Source organism: Apostichopus japonicus, chromosome 4, assembly GCF_037975245.1.
Source record: "Apostichopus japonicus isolate 1M-3 chromosome 4, ASM3797524v1, whole genome shotgun sequence".
NCBI classification, from domain to species: Eukaryota; Metazoa; Echinodermata; class Holothuroidea; order Aspidochirotida; family Stichopodidae; genus Apostichopus; species Apostichopus japonicus.
Window position 1 is genome coordinate 25,441,190 of NC_092564.1, and position 14,454 is coordinate 25,455,643.

The following is a 14,454-nucleotide window of genomic DNA, read 5'->3' on the forward strand; positions in this document are numbered from 1 at the left end:
GAACCAAAAATACGGAAGCAAGAAACTTACATTTGTACCTCTGAAGAAGATCCTGCTAGGATCGAAACGTCAGGCTGACTTACTTTTACACATTTGTAAATATGCCAATAGACAGTTTTATCATCTTAACATCATATGACACAGTGCTGGACCAAAGTGATCATATTTATCTCTTATCTATATTGATAATGTTAATCATTAATGTTGTAAATTTCCTATGTTGACTGACAAGATCCACACATTGTATTCATATAATGTTCTATGTTCACACAGGCCATACATATGTGTAACGCAACTGACTAGCCATTTTGAAACAAGTGTATATTAGTTCTCTGTATAACTTGGTAAGTCGGGGGTTTCATGTGATGCTAATATGTTTTCTAGTGACAGCAAATGTGTGAATTAATATTCATATTTGCAGGATCCAGTAGAGAAGATCCTCACACTGCATAACTGTTTTAAGGTGTTTGGAAAGAATGTGACAAACAATCTTGTGTATTTATTTATTTCCTAAACTAGTGTATCTTCTCCCTTCTTCAGGATCTATTCCTATCAGCTCATTACCTGCTATGGATCTATCTACTCTGAATTGTCGAATTCTAGGAGTCGTCACCAGCTGAAAAAGAGATCCCGTCTCTTCTGTGGTCATCTTTCCGAGGCTACAAGATACCAGAGAAGGGAGCAGGGTCTCCTCAGACCAAAGCCAAAAGGAGCTGAAATTTGATATCTGTAGTAAAGGAGAAATGACCAAGCAAAAAGATTAGTGAATCCTTGAGAGCAAAAGTCTATGATTGTTACAAAGGTCAAAGTAAGAAAGGAAAGTAGTTTGGTAAAAGGTACCAAGATATATTTCTTGGCAAAAAAGGTAACTATTAAAGGGGTCTAATTATAGGCTGTGTGCAAAACTCACCTGCTTGAAATTGATTTCATCTGGATTGAGTCCATCATTAAATAGCCTTTTGATATTCTGTACAGCGTAGATATCAGTTGCAGATCTCTGTCGAAGTACCAAGATGAGTAGCGCTACTAGATACAGGACCCAGAAGCCACAGGTTATTACTTGCTTCATAAATCCATCTTGATTATCATCTACAATCCTGTGTGTCTGTAGATGCTTGGCTCTGTTCACAGCTTCCATCGATACCCCTTTCGATCGAGACGACCGTGACTTGTGTTCCTCCTCAAATTGACGAGAACCTTCCCAGACCGTGCACGGCCTTCCAAAGGCACTGAAGATGAATAACGATGAGCAGGCTAGCAGAAGAGGAGCGAAGACAAAGATGGCCGTAGCGACACCACAGGTTGTAACCCAGCGGAACATCGAGTCGATGGTGTGAACATCATAGGTGAAGTAGTATGTTACAAATGCACCACCTGATATTATTCCGACGGTAAGAGGTAAGATCAGGAATGATACCCACCACGGTAGGAAATGCCTCTTTGAAATTCTATTACAGACGTCTACTAAATGGCAGACCAGAGAGGGACTGCTCTCTAAGGGCTGTTGCTGTCTCGCTGTTTCAAAACGCACTTCTTTGTTAATGTTGGCGTTATTTGTAGATATGTTCTGCGCCTTCAGAAGCCTTGCAATGGTAGGTTGCCTGTATGATGTTGTGTACTGCTTCACCTCTGAAGATTCAGCGTTTAAGTCGCTACGTTTCTGTAGTAACAATTTGTCAGTACCCTGCTCAGATGCAGCTGTTAAAGTATTTTTCAATTCTGTCGTAGGGTATGACCTTTGCGTCAGTTTATCAGAGGTGGCTGGAACTGGAACAGCTTGAATATTCTTATAGGTAAGACGGTCACATTCTGGTAGGTCAGACTGATTGCTAGAAGTGGGGGCTATTAATGCAGTCTCATGAATATTCATAGAATCTTGATTTCTTTCAGAGGTTAGCAGACTACTGGAAGCATTATTCCAATCACTACAGTACCCAATACTCGGTTCCACCGGAAGGGATACATTGGGGGATCCGCTATTGTTGAGATTCCCCTTGGATCCCAAATCCCACTCTTCTGGGTCAGTAGACCCCATGTCCCATTCTTCATCATCACCTAAACCCTGCAGAGATAGATGGATGCCTTTTGGTTCCACTATTATATCTTGTAGAGATGCTGAACTCTTGACAACTTTCTTCAACTTGACATTCACATTATCATCCCTGGCAGCTTCGTGGTCCCTTGCAGATCTCGGAGGTGTGGGAATTCTCGGCTGAATAGATGAGTAGAGAACTCCCAGTACATAATAGACTACCAGAACAACACCTCCTATCATGCCACCATGAATCACGCTATCTGTGTGTAGAGCAAACTCGTTCGTAGTGGGAGGTGTCTCCACAAACAGAATGTCCTTGAACAAAGTGGTTAAGCAAGGGACCAATAACAGAGCGGAGAAGAAAGTGCAGACACGTTCCTTGTATGAAAACGGATCCCAGGCGTACCTCATAAAGACTGTCAAACATGGAATTTGGTTAGATAATGTCATGAGCAGGGACTGCGTGGTAAACAGATGTCTATGTTTGACCCTTTGATGAGCAGAAGCGGCCTTGAAAGTCAAAACTGTATTTGGTTTCTTTAGTTGGCTATTACATAAAAACATCCATTCTCTTCCGGACTTGTGGTGCTTGACGACAACTCGGCTGAGATGCCTAGCGTGGAATAAAGACAAACATTTATTAAGAATTATATAAATAGCTTCACAGCTCACTAATTGAAAAGTTCACTCTCGGTGGGAGGACATTCCGTCTACAAATAGGCAACTTTTCAATTAATGACTATAACGAACAAATATATCAAGAATGTGCACACAAAACTTGAAATAAAAAGATTAGAGAAACTTCATTCTGAGAATTTTCTAACTTTTCATAAACAGTTCTCTTTTTTTATCTCCATTGTCACTGTCATTTTTATGCACAACCAGTCAACCTTTTGTCAAACGTTTATTTAAAGATTTATTCTATTCATAAATGGAAAATGTAGTATTTATATTAAATCATACATATGGAATTTTCAATAAATGCATTCATTTGACATTGAAAAAAGTAAGTAGTTTTCAAGTATTTTCAAATTAGTTTTAAAATGTTAAAGATGCCCAAAAGTTTCCAATAGACTATTTGGATGATATGTATCCCTGAAGTACCTGGTTCATAATCCCTCGCTGCAGACTATTATATGTCGCGGTTTTGAAATTTGCATCCAAACTTTGTTTGTTCTCTGTTTCGCAAACAGCAAAGAAAAAGGCGGGGAAGGGGAAGTCAGAACATTATGTGTTGTTTTTAACCTCTTTTCATAATTTTAATTGGGTAAAAAATGCATGAAAAGTTTCATAATAAACATAAATGAAATGTGATAAAATAAATTTGGAAACTTGTAAACAAATTTTGAGAGATTGCTCAGTCCCATTGAAAGCATAACAAATATCCAAACTATTGTACCATGATGGGCTGAATCCCTGTCCATTCTGCGAGACACTCAACTTGATGATTTTCCCAAGGCCCTTAACAGTTGCAGCCATGAAGGTGTCCACAGATCCTGACCTGAAGGCCCTTCCATCATCATTGGATAAGAGGATAAGATTAGAGCTGATATTTTCACCATGGAGAATAATGGAGATCTGGAGCCAATCAAATTAGAAATATTGAGTCACATGACCATTTTACTATCTCTATACATAATCTAGCCTGTATAAGAAATCATTAAGTAAATTTAAAAATCACATGAATGTTAACTTCCTATCCAGTGAGACATATTGCAACATCATATGTCACAGTAATACATGTTGAAATATGTTACAATTAATACATCACATAATCTAGCCTGTATAAGGAATCATTAAATAAACTTAAAATCAGATGATTGTTAACTTCCTATCCAGTGTGACATGTTGCAACATGATATGTCACAGTAATACACCTTGCAATATTTCAATTCATACATCAGGGACTTATTTATCCAAGCACTGGGTGGCAAATACTACAAGAAATGAGACAAATTGCTACAAGAAAGGAGGTTGAATCACATAACAGTATCATGTTCAGTATAACATGGGGAATGAAATCATTAACCTCAAACATGCAAAATGTGCATACTAAATTATCACCTGTACATGCCACATAAAGACATATTGTTAACACGATAAGCAAGAATGAATTTTTCAGGTTGTTTCTTGGACAACCTGACGTCATTAAACGGAAGAAACTTATCACCTTTGCTGTAGACCCAGCATTGCATCTTAGACCAGTGAAGGTCCGTACAATGTACAAGTCCTCACAGCATTCCAAATCCTTGTAAAGCTGTTGTAGAATGAAATAAAATATGACCATTAGTATTCAGGTTTGTAGAGATAAGTTGCAACCGGTGATGAGGAGAAAGCAACCAGAAATTGTGTATTCATTGAAAGAGAGTGTCTACAGGAATCTCTGCTATGATGCAGTTTCACATTCTCCTAATTTTACATATGGTGAGTGTAAATATTAGCTCCACAACTATTGCTAGATGCTTCCAACAGCAATTTTCTTCTGGCTTCTATAAATTTATAGAGTCTGAGGCAGGTAAAATTGTATTAAAAAAATGTTTCTCCAGTAAGGAGGGGTATAAGTATAGCCATGGTTGATTGTGTTAATGATAATCAAAAACAGCTCGAGTGTGTTTGGGACAACAACTACTTCATAGCATTTCAACTGAACACCATGCCAGTTTTATACTTGAAAGAAATGTCAATATACTCTGTGCTAACGACATCGTCTACAGCCTTAATTAGATGCTCGTTAACACCACACATGGTGCAATTAACCAAGAGAGGTCTATGATGCAAATCCTTGCATAGCACAAACCTTGTTACGGCTGATACAATCTGCAATGCAGGCAAACAAGATGCAGATGACCGAGAGACTTGAGATGATCAATGTGATGAAGACAGCAACATTAGTCTTGATGGGGTCAATGGTTACTTCTACCTCTTCTTCAAAGATGATCTGTTGTTTAGGAGGAACTGAAAACGTGCCTCCAACAAATGAGAGATGATCGCACAGGCAGTGTGTGAAGGATGCGGTTGTCATGGTACCGACCTGGTCAAATGAAGCATAAAGATGCGAATGAGGGTCGTTTCTCACCCACCAATGAAATTACTCTATATAGACAGGGAGGATTGAACATTTTAAGGCAATAACATGCTTTCAAGATATGATGAGAGAGGTTTACCTGGCAACCATCTGGTAACCATAGTTCATCGCTAGGAGACCAGAATAAACATCTAGCCGTATAGATCTTGACGTCGACGTCGACCTGCAACGATGTTGAATTAGTTTCCGCATCGTCGTTGACCACCCTAAAGGAGAGATAATAGCTGCCTGTGGCGTAGAGTTGCTCCTCTCGTATAAACCATGTGTAAGGGTTAGCTGTAAAGTTAGCCGTTAGATTGAAGGAGGAAACGGTCAGGTCTGATTCTGCTATGGGCAGGACAGTCTTGATGTCATAGGTGTTCATCGTCGGCCAGAAACCAAACCTTAGGTATGCCTCAAGTTGATTGGTCTGTTCAGGATCGGCAGGATAAACGTCAATGTGAATCGAACTGCTGGGTTCAGAGACATTGAAACTGACGGTGATCAACTCGTGGCTGTAGGCTGTCATTGTGTCAAACTTGAGGGCGCTATGTTCACCTCTCGGTAAAAGGACCTCAATAGCTTCTGTCAATCCAGAAACATGGAGTTCTTTACCTAAGTTCCAAAATAAAAAACAAAGAGTGAGAGAAGACAAAAAAGAAAGGAATTAATGTAGTGAAGTGAAATTTTGTTTTGTGCACCCGTTGTATTTACATGTATTATGTAATATGCCGTAACAGTCAGTTTGTTAGCGTTAGTTGTATACACGTGTTTCTTCAGTTCTGGATACGTTATTGTATGGCGAACATCGTCCCTGCAGAGCTCCGGGGCATCGCCTTGTTATCCCTTTCATAATTTGTCAATATTCATTAATCTGGATCGTTAATTGTCCAGAATTACCTGTATCTTTTTTATCTGGAGTCCGTGAGGAGATGTCACCCTTCTCAGAGGCAGGATGCCTCAGGTTTTTGGATGGTTCGGCTTCTGTCTCGAAGCCACTAGTTTCCAAGATGGCGGATGTACTGTATACCATAGCGAGCTGGCTAGAGTTAGCGTTGATGAGTCTCGATGTCCGCGGGCCTCCTGTACCGCGAGCGAAGAGTCTCTTTCGTCTTGTTATTCGCGAGCGAGCTGACTCCAGTATAGTAAGGGATTAAGTAATACATATTATTATTGTTTTTATACTGCCGTATGTACCCTTATTGTTGTTTAATTGAATCTTAGTTGTAATTGTTGCCCCTCTGGCTAGGTTGTACTTCACTGTACAAAGTACGTATGTTAGGTTGTGTATTTGGACCTTGGTCCTATGGGTATATAGGGTGCGTTGTGTACACTGTGTAGATCAGTGGTTGTGTATCGTTAAGCACATCGGTGCTAGTAGTATTGTGTACCTTTATACTGTAGAGTGACAGTACCGGTTAGGTTGAGTTTATATCCAGAAAGTTATTGTACTGTATTGCGTTGTATTGAAAGTGTATTGTACTGTATTGACAGTTGAGTTGTTTTGAGAGATTATTTTACTGTACCTGTATTTCTGTATTGTACTGCTCGCAGTGTAAAGAGTGTACGTATTCATATTTTGTATCTTGAACATTTTGTTACTGTTGGTCACTATAGAGTTGTCTCAGAGCTTGTCCTTCTAATCTTAGCCTTTATGGATAGCTATGGAGTGCCAAGTCTCTTGAGAGTTTGTGGGTTCAGGAGGTGGAAATTCCTGCTGTCTAGGAACAGTATGGTGAAAAGGCCTATAATGTGTTGCAGCTGGCATGTGTTGCCCTGACCATTACGAAGGTGCCAAAAGTCCTCGCCTGTTGGCAAACGTGTTGTATTATTCATATGCAGATTTTATCATTATGTTCATTTTACATTTTTCCTTATACGCTTATGCATTGTTGTACAGTATTGTAAGAGTACAAGATTGATTTCGGGTAATTGATTCTTTAATTGTATTTGTATTCATGTCGTATGAATATTTCATAGATTGAGTATAGATTTTTCCCCGAGTAAGGATAGGTTTTAATTAAGAGAGTAAAGAGACCCTTAAGCCATTTATCATACAAAGCCATTTTATATTGTCATGTGTCATGACTTATTCTTCATTTGTATATTTTCATATTATTGTAGAGTTTGTAATAAAAGTCAGCCGTTGTTTCAACGCAAGAAAACTCTTGCTACCTCATTTATCACTTATGAGTTCGAAGCGTAGAACCCTAAATTCGGTAATTTCCCCCGCCATCCGCGGTTCGCTTCATTAATTTAACTTGCTAAATTTGCATTCTTTGCTTAATCCAGCCAACTTCATTCCTGTGGACAGCACCTTGTTAATGTTACAAAACAATTTGACAATTTTGTGGGGAAAAAACACAAAGCATTCCATTTCCTCCAAATCAGAATTGGCTTAGACTTAGTAAGACTGTTGGCAAAAGTGACAATGATGTAAGCTTATGAAGCCCAATTGCAAACTTAATTACTGTATAAAAAAACACAAAGCATTCCATTTCCTCCAAATCAGAATTGGCTTAGACTTAGTAAGACTGTTGGCAAAAGTGACAATGATGTAAGTTTATCAAGCCCAATTGAAAACTTTGATTACTGTAATAAACTGTTTGCTGCCAGTGGCAACCTTGGTCTGTGTCACAGTTTTGCTTATTGACCAGTACTTTACGAACAAACCTGAATAGGTCAAAGGTCAAACTATTAATCAAATCAATCAGCTACCTTAGAGCAACTCTTTGTGATTGGTCTGCAATAACCAAACCACTATATACTACTCTAACTGATCATACCTAGAGACCATTCTAGTTGTTGTTTTGTTCAGCAGCCAAAGGTTCAAGAGATATTAATGAACTTGATTTGATTTCCAACAATTCATTACTTAAGATCTCTTTTTATATTGATATATAATCACACATAAACACCAAAAAAGAAAATATTAATATTATCAATGTTTATTTCATGATTGAACATAAAGTTTGACTAGTCCAGGTATTGATCTAGACTCTAACAAGTCCTGTAACAGACAGAACTGCCTCAATAGCCGCTGTACACAGAAATAATCAGCAATTAAACACAACATGTTGCTTTCCCTGTAAGTATAATGACCTCAGAGCCTTTTCATAAAACTGATATTTATCAATGTTAAAATCATTCAATGAAAAGTATCGAAATGGCTTGATCTTATGTAAAATAATATCCAAATGGCTTGATTCTATGTAAAAAATATCCAAACGTCTTGATGTTATGTAAGAAATATCCAAATGGCTTGATGCTATGTATCCAAATGGATTGAGGCTATGTATCCAAATGGCTTGATGCTATGTATCCAAACGGATTGAGTCTATGTAAAAAATATCCAAATGACTTGATGCTATGTAAATCATATCCAAATGGTTTGACATCCAGTAGCATTAACAAACGACAGCTTCCAACTGGGCATTTACTCACCCTTTGTGTTTTTTAAAGTAAGGCCAACAACTGTGGTTAGAATCTTGATATCATCATCATGCCAAGTGAACGGATTGGTCGGGAAGCTGTACATCTGAGGATGGATGAAATAAGATACACATTTATGTCAACAAACTAATCAAAACAATACTGTCTTACCTTCAACTGCAAACAGAGAAAAACATGTTTACAACCAACTATTCATTATCATCATCAATCAGTATCTATAAAGCGCTAATATCGCGGAACACTTGAAAGAGGAAGGTTTTAAGCTGTTTCTTGAACTGTTCAGTGAGTGACAATGTCTGAGATCATGTGGCATGGAATTCCATAAACGAGGGCAAATTCTAAAAAAAGCACATCCACCGTACCCATTGAATTTGAAGCGAGGCTTGATAAGGAGATAAGCATGTTGAGAGCGGAGAGAATGAGTTGGCTTAATTGTAAGGGGAGATGAGACACACAAATATTGAGGTCTTTGCCCATGAAGGGCCTGGCCTTCCAAGTTAGCAAATGAATTTTGTAGTTGATTCCTTGTTGAATTGTAAGCCAGTGAAGGTGATATAGAGCTGAGGATATATGCTCAGATTTTCTCATGTTAAGAATCACTCTAGCAGCATTATTGTCCACAACAAAAAACCATGTGTCATTATCAAAGGATAATTCAATCTAATGGCTCTAAGGGTTTGTGTCATGATATTTTGTGGTATAACATAACAAAAGTTTGAAGACTTTCATTTCTTAGCATTTTCCTGAAGATTCAAGCACTTTTTAACCTTTGAAGTAAAATCAAACTTTACACCCTTAAACTTTCCGGTCGGGTTATCATTTCTTACTTGTGTGATGATTTCATTGTCTGCTCTTGCTTCATCTTTGACTTGATCGATGGCCTCTGCCGGCAGCCTCAACCAGGACCCATCTGGCATGGTATATAGCCTATTTATATCATCCAGGATGGTCACCTTCTGTACAGCCATCATCAGCCACTCTGAGTTATGTACCATCTTAGGAGTCTCACCGGGAACTTCTGTCTGAACCAGCAAACCTCCAGTTAACTCTAACATCTCCAGGATAGCCTCGGTCAGAACTTTGATCTGGAAAAATATTTGTAATGAGATCATGAATATGGAAGTTGTTTCAAAGGCATTGTAAACTTCATGTGACATTACAATATGTTAATATAACCAAGGAACAAGCTAGACAGATAAATAGGAATTATTCTGAGGTGAATCAAATGCCTCTTCAAATGGTCCCATCAATACTTCTTGTAAGTAAAATCTGTTTCATTAATAATGTTGTGTTGAGGTATACCCATGATGCACTATAAACACTACCACTAAGTGACTTATAGCGACCATCAATTTATTCTTTCCACCCCCCCAGTCTTCTCCTACTGGAGGGGCAGGGGGGATTGAAAGTGAAAGAAACAGGTAGACATCAGGCAAGTATCCCCCCTTAATCTACCTTAACTAATTAATTAATTAATCATACCTTTGCCATCTGCTCCAAGTACATCCTTCGTTCATACGTTGTCCCATTAACATCTGCGAAATAAACAAACCTTTCAGTTAACATGTGAGCCAATAAAATGGTACCAACTGTGTCAAAGTATCAACAGAATTAAAAGCAGCAAGGTATATCTCATACATAAAAAAAAAAAACACTGATACATAACAACCCTAAGTGCACCCTATACACCTGATAGTATAATTGTTTTTAAAAACAATACAACACAAACCTAAGTGCACCCGACACACCTTATAGTGTAATTGTTTCTACACTCCACTTAGTTACTAGAAAACCAGTGCAACTCAATGCTAATGAACGATATCACTTGATGCCAATAACAGTTTCTGCTAAGAATGTTCAGGTTCTATCAATATTTCCTTTCTGAAAAGTTACCTTCTGGTTCTATTAAACATTTCTGGTTATCCTAATGAAATACACTTAAAGCCTACTTTACACAATGATATTATATTGGCAGGAGATGTCACATTACAAATAACAATAAGAATTGACCAAATACCTCACAAAGAATGAATATGACAAGTTTTAAAACTCTCGGTGAACAACACAGATCTCCATAGAGGAAAAACAGAGTTCTACAGCAATCACTATAAAAGGCAGCAATTTGACCAAAACTAACGGTACCAGCTAAAAAGTGGCAGTTTGTATAAATTTATTTTGTTATTTATTACTGTGAAAACTAATGGTATCTTGAGCACTCCTCAACTAATTCATGAAGGATAATTGATTTCCATATTACACCTGGACAAGAAAGATAATAAAATGTCACACATTGGACAGAGGTTGGCAATGATATAATTAATAGGCTTTGACCTAACTGTTAACCCTTGAACTGTATATAAAATAAATTTAAAAAAAAGGTTTTCTACATATCAACTGCACAATTGCTATTCACCAAGGAAAAAAACTACATAATAATCATTAAACAAAACAAAAGATATATGAGAATATGCTGCTAATTACCTCCATAAACCCCCAAGGCTCTTGGGGGTGTGAGTTGGTTCCTTTCTGAATATACCAATCCCTCCTTTGGTGGTATGAGGGATTCCGGGGTGAGTAACTCAGCAGCCGCCTTAGTGCTTTGAATGGAAGCTGCCTGAAGCAAGCTTGATGCACCTAACCAATGAGGAAGAAACACCAAGAGGACAAAATGCACAAAGTTCACACAAAATGTTTCAAAATTAGTCCTATCTTATGAATGGGAGATATAGGTACAATGACTCATACTAAGTACAATAAGTACTCAACAGATCATTATTTGATGATGGAGATGGGGGGGTGGGAGGAAGAGGAGGGGTGAGCTTGTTAATTGTGGGTGAGGGCAGATGGTGCTGATGCCTAAAAGCACCAGGAATCTATGCAAGGGTAACTGGTGACAATCTCTTCCTAAATTGATAAATATCAAACTCTCAAAGCAGAGCTTAAAAATTAACTCCTAAGGAAAAAGTTGTTTTCTCATAGTCAAATAAATCAAATGTTCCTTGGGGTTGACATTAGATTTAATTCAACTTCTTCTGCCTGACCCCTGGTACTAAAGAGAGTGACATAAAAATCTTAAAGGAAGAAAAAATGGAAACTTTTAACCATTTAGAGACAGAGAAGCAAAAATATATGTATTATTGGCATACCTGACAAAAAGTTTGAAGAAATCTCATTGGCAGCATCTGGGTCATGAGCAGAGTCTTCCTCACTCTTTAATTTGTGCAAAACATTGGCATAAATCTCAACTGCGTTCTCCTGCAAAAGGGGAAATACAGGAGAGAGGTAACACTATACAAGAACTACATACACAGGGATGGTTAAAGAGCAAACAAAAACAAAAACAAATTAAATATGGTGGTATTGGCTCATAATTAGCCAACTCATCATTTGATGATTGATAACAAATCTTCCTCCTAAAATTTTACATTTTTGGGACACATTCAAGGACCTTCAAAATCATGACGGCCTAGACTAAGGCTTAGTCCATCATTAACCAGATGATTAGTCAACGCAAACCAGATTTGAATCATAATTTACTTTTTCTAGGTATAAATTTCTGCTGTGACACTACAACAACAGTAGCAGAGCATACTAGTAACAAGGAGTGCTAGCTTGGTGGTTAACGCTGGTGCCTTTCGATCATAAGGTCCCGAGTTCGAGTCACTCTGAGATTAATGTATGTGGTCCAGTTACAGAGTTGTTGACAATTGACAATTCATAATCATCGACGTTAATATGAATCTAAGAGACTGACTTGGGTCAGCTTGCGGCTTTGATAAGCCAATGAGGCTTCTTCGCGAGTTCCTGCCTGCAGGAGGATCTAAAATACATATTATATGGAGCTACATGACCACTGCAATAAGTGGAATGTTTCCTGGTATTTGAGTTATACACCATGCAGGCAAACCAAAGACAAATGTTCATTTCAAGTCTACAGATATATCAATTGAGTATTACATTCCTTACCTGAGTTTCTAGCTGGATTTCATTTGGTTCAGCGATAGCAGAGGTCAGAGCAGAGGTCATCTGCCTGCCTAACTCAAGAGTCAACACTTTGACTTCGCTCAATGTAGCTACCATCTTCTCACGAACCTGTTGAATACATACCAAAATATCTAAGTCTAATAATTTATATCAAATATTTCAACAGTGTAACCTAAAAAAAAGGGAGTACAACATTCAAAGTCGATGTCGGTCATGTCGTTAATAGGGCTTTGTTAAGGGACTATCTATGACTTTCCAATCTATTTTTGATGGTTGTTGCTAAATTAACTTCAATATAAAATAAGAAGGAGTAAAGTATATAAAGCATATAATCAATAACCAAGCAACACAAGTACAATAGCCAGGATTTAGCCATTTCATAAGAAAAACATGGCGAGTAACACAAGAGGTGAAAGAAATAACAAATTCCCCCTCCTCCCACCCCCCCGCCTCTCTCCTCCCATTACCATCATTTGTAACATTAGTGGATACTCTCTTCAAGAAGGTTTAAGAAGAAGTTATCTTGTCCTCAAAAGAGTAATAGCAAATAACTTACAATTTCCTTGGTTTCTTGGTTGAGCCTATCTTTGATTCTTGTTGTTGAATCTCCTTCATTGACCTCTAATTCTTCATCATCATCATTGTTCATGGATGCAGAGAGTTCTGAGATGAGCTGAGCTGCTCTCTGGTAGTCTCCTTTCCCTACTGCTTTGCCTAGCAGACTGAGATTACCAAATCTGATAGAATGCAATTGATCTTCAATATCTACACTCTCAGCTGGAAAGACCTTGATATGAAAAATAAATAAAAAATGACTGAAATAAACAACAAAACAAGTAGAAAAACAATACAAAAAGATATGCCTTGGTCACATAGATGTCTTTCCATACTGTATGACAGAGGGAAGTTATAATGAGAACCAACTGGTACAATATCATAGATAGCCAGACAAAGCTTCTGAAACACTGTGTTCCTCCAACTTGTAATGAGTAATAACAGACCACTTATTCATCTAACCACCACCTCTAAATTGTCATTAACTGGTGCAAGGAGTACAGGTAAATAATTACAATGTTACCAAAACACCACACTTAGTCTTCCACAAAAAACAAATGAGACCCTTTCCTCACCAGATGTCAACAGGTTACTTAAGGCAGAGCATCCCTGACCTGCGACTTTAAATTATAGAGTGTGATCAATTTTCCCTTCAAGTTGTATAACATTAATAGAATCTACCTATAGAACATTTCACCTATCTCTGCAGTGTGTAAGGATCATTATAAGAGACCACTTTCTTTTACCTGAACCTCCATATCCGTTGATGTTGTCACTCCTAGAGTATCCCTGACCTGTACTCTAAGATATACTGTTTGATTGTGCTCCTTCAGACCGGCTGGCAGAGACTGTGGAGACATCTGTCCTCCAGGACTCATAGATAGAAGACTAAATGAATTTACATCCTCTGAAGAGCGAGGCGGTGTAGGAGTAGCAGGTGGAGGAGGAGGAGGAGGAGGAGGGTGTTTACTCCAAAGAAAACGATACAGCAGTGGTGGTGATGATGTTGAGAAACCTGAAAAAGGAAAAAGAAATACAGAATAGTAGTTATGAATGCATAAGGTATTCCAATATGGAGACACAAAGTAAACCAGGAACTCAAACACACAATGTAAAGTGATCATCATTCAGTGGTCATTTCTTTCCTAAATATTATAATAGGCTTACTGGTAGACATCCTGTAACCAGGGGTTGAGGCCGGTGGAAAGGGGTGGAGGGGGTGTGGGGAGGGGGTTGACGGTGATGAGGTGGAGAAAGATAAGTTGAACATCATTTTTGGGGGTTTCAATCTGCAAAATATCAGAAGGAAAACTTTGACAACTATTGTCACTTATTTTGCTCCCAAATCAATGCAATGAGTGTG

The 14,454-nt window shown here is 38.1% G+C and overlaps 2 protein-coding genes across 2 annotated transcripts in view; one reads left to right on the forward strand and one right to left on the reverse strand.

The window, feature by feature from the left end:
• LOC139966931 (tyrosine-protein kinase Fer-like) overlaps positions 1 to 14,454 on the forward strand; it is a 323,597-nt gene that overhangs the window by 103,919 nt on the left and 205,224 nt on the right. The window lies entirely within an intron of this gene.
• The window catches only part of LOC139967092 (polycystin-1-like), a 45,668-nt gene that overhangs the window by 3,019 nt on the left and 28,195 nt on the right, over positions 1 to 14,454 (reverse strand). Inside the window, exons 15-28 of the mRNA XM_071970811.1 lie at positions 13,838 to 14,106; positions 13,093 to 13,323; positions 12,519 to 12,644; positions 11,699 to 11,807; positions 11,034 to 11,186; positions 10,035 to 10,087; positions 9,380 to 9,637; positions 8,544 to 8,637; positions 5,200 to 5,714; positions 4,833 to 5,066; positions 4,206 to 4,292; positions 3,435 to 3,613; positions 911 to 2,648; positions 565 to 727 (exon numbers count right to left, since the gene is read on the reverse strand). Coding sequence (XP_071826912.1) covers positions 565 to 727; positions 911 to 2,648; positions 3,435 to 3,613; positions 4,206 to 4,292; positions 4,833 to 5,066; positions 5,200 to 5,714; positions 8,544 to 8,637; positions 9,380 to 9,637; positions 10,035 to 10,087; positions 11,034 to 11,186; positions 11,699 to 11,807; positions 12,519 to 12,644; positions 13,093 to 13,323; positions 13,838 to 14,106 — 4,209 coding nt within the window. The remainder of the gene's footprint in view (positions 1 to 564; positions 728 to 910; positions 2,649 to 3,434; positions 3,614 to 4,205; positions 4,293 to 4,832; positions 5,067 to 5,199; positions 5,715 to 8,543; positions 8,638 to 9,379; positions 9,638 to 10,034; positions 10,088 to 11,033; positions 11,187 to 11,698; positions 11,808 to 12,518; positions 12,645 to 13,092; positions 13,324 to 13,837; positions 14,107 to 14,454) is intronic.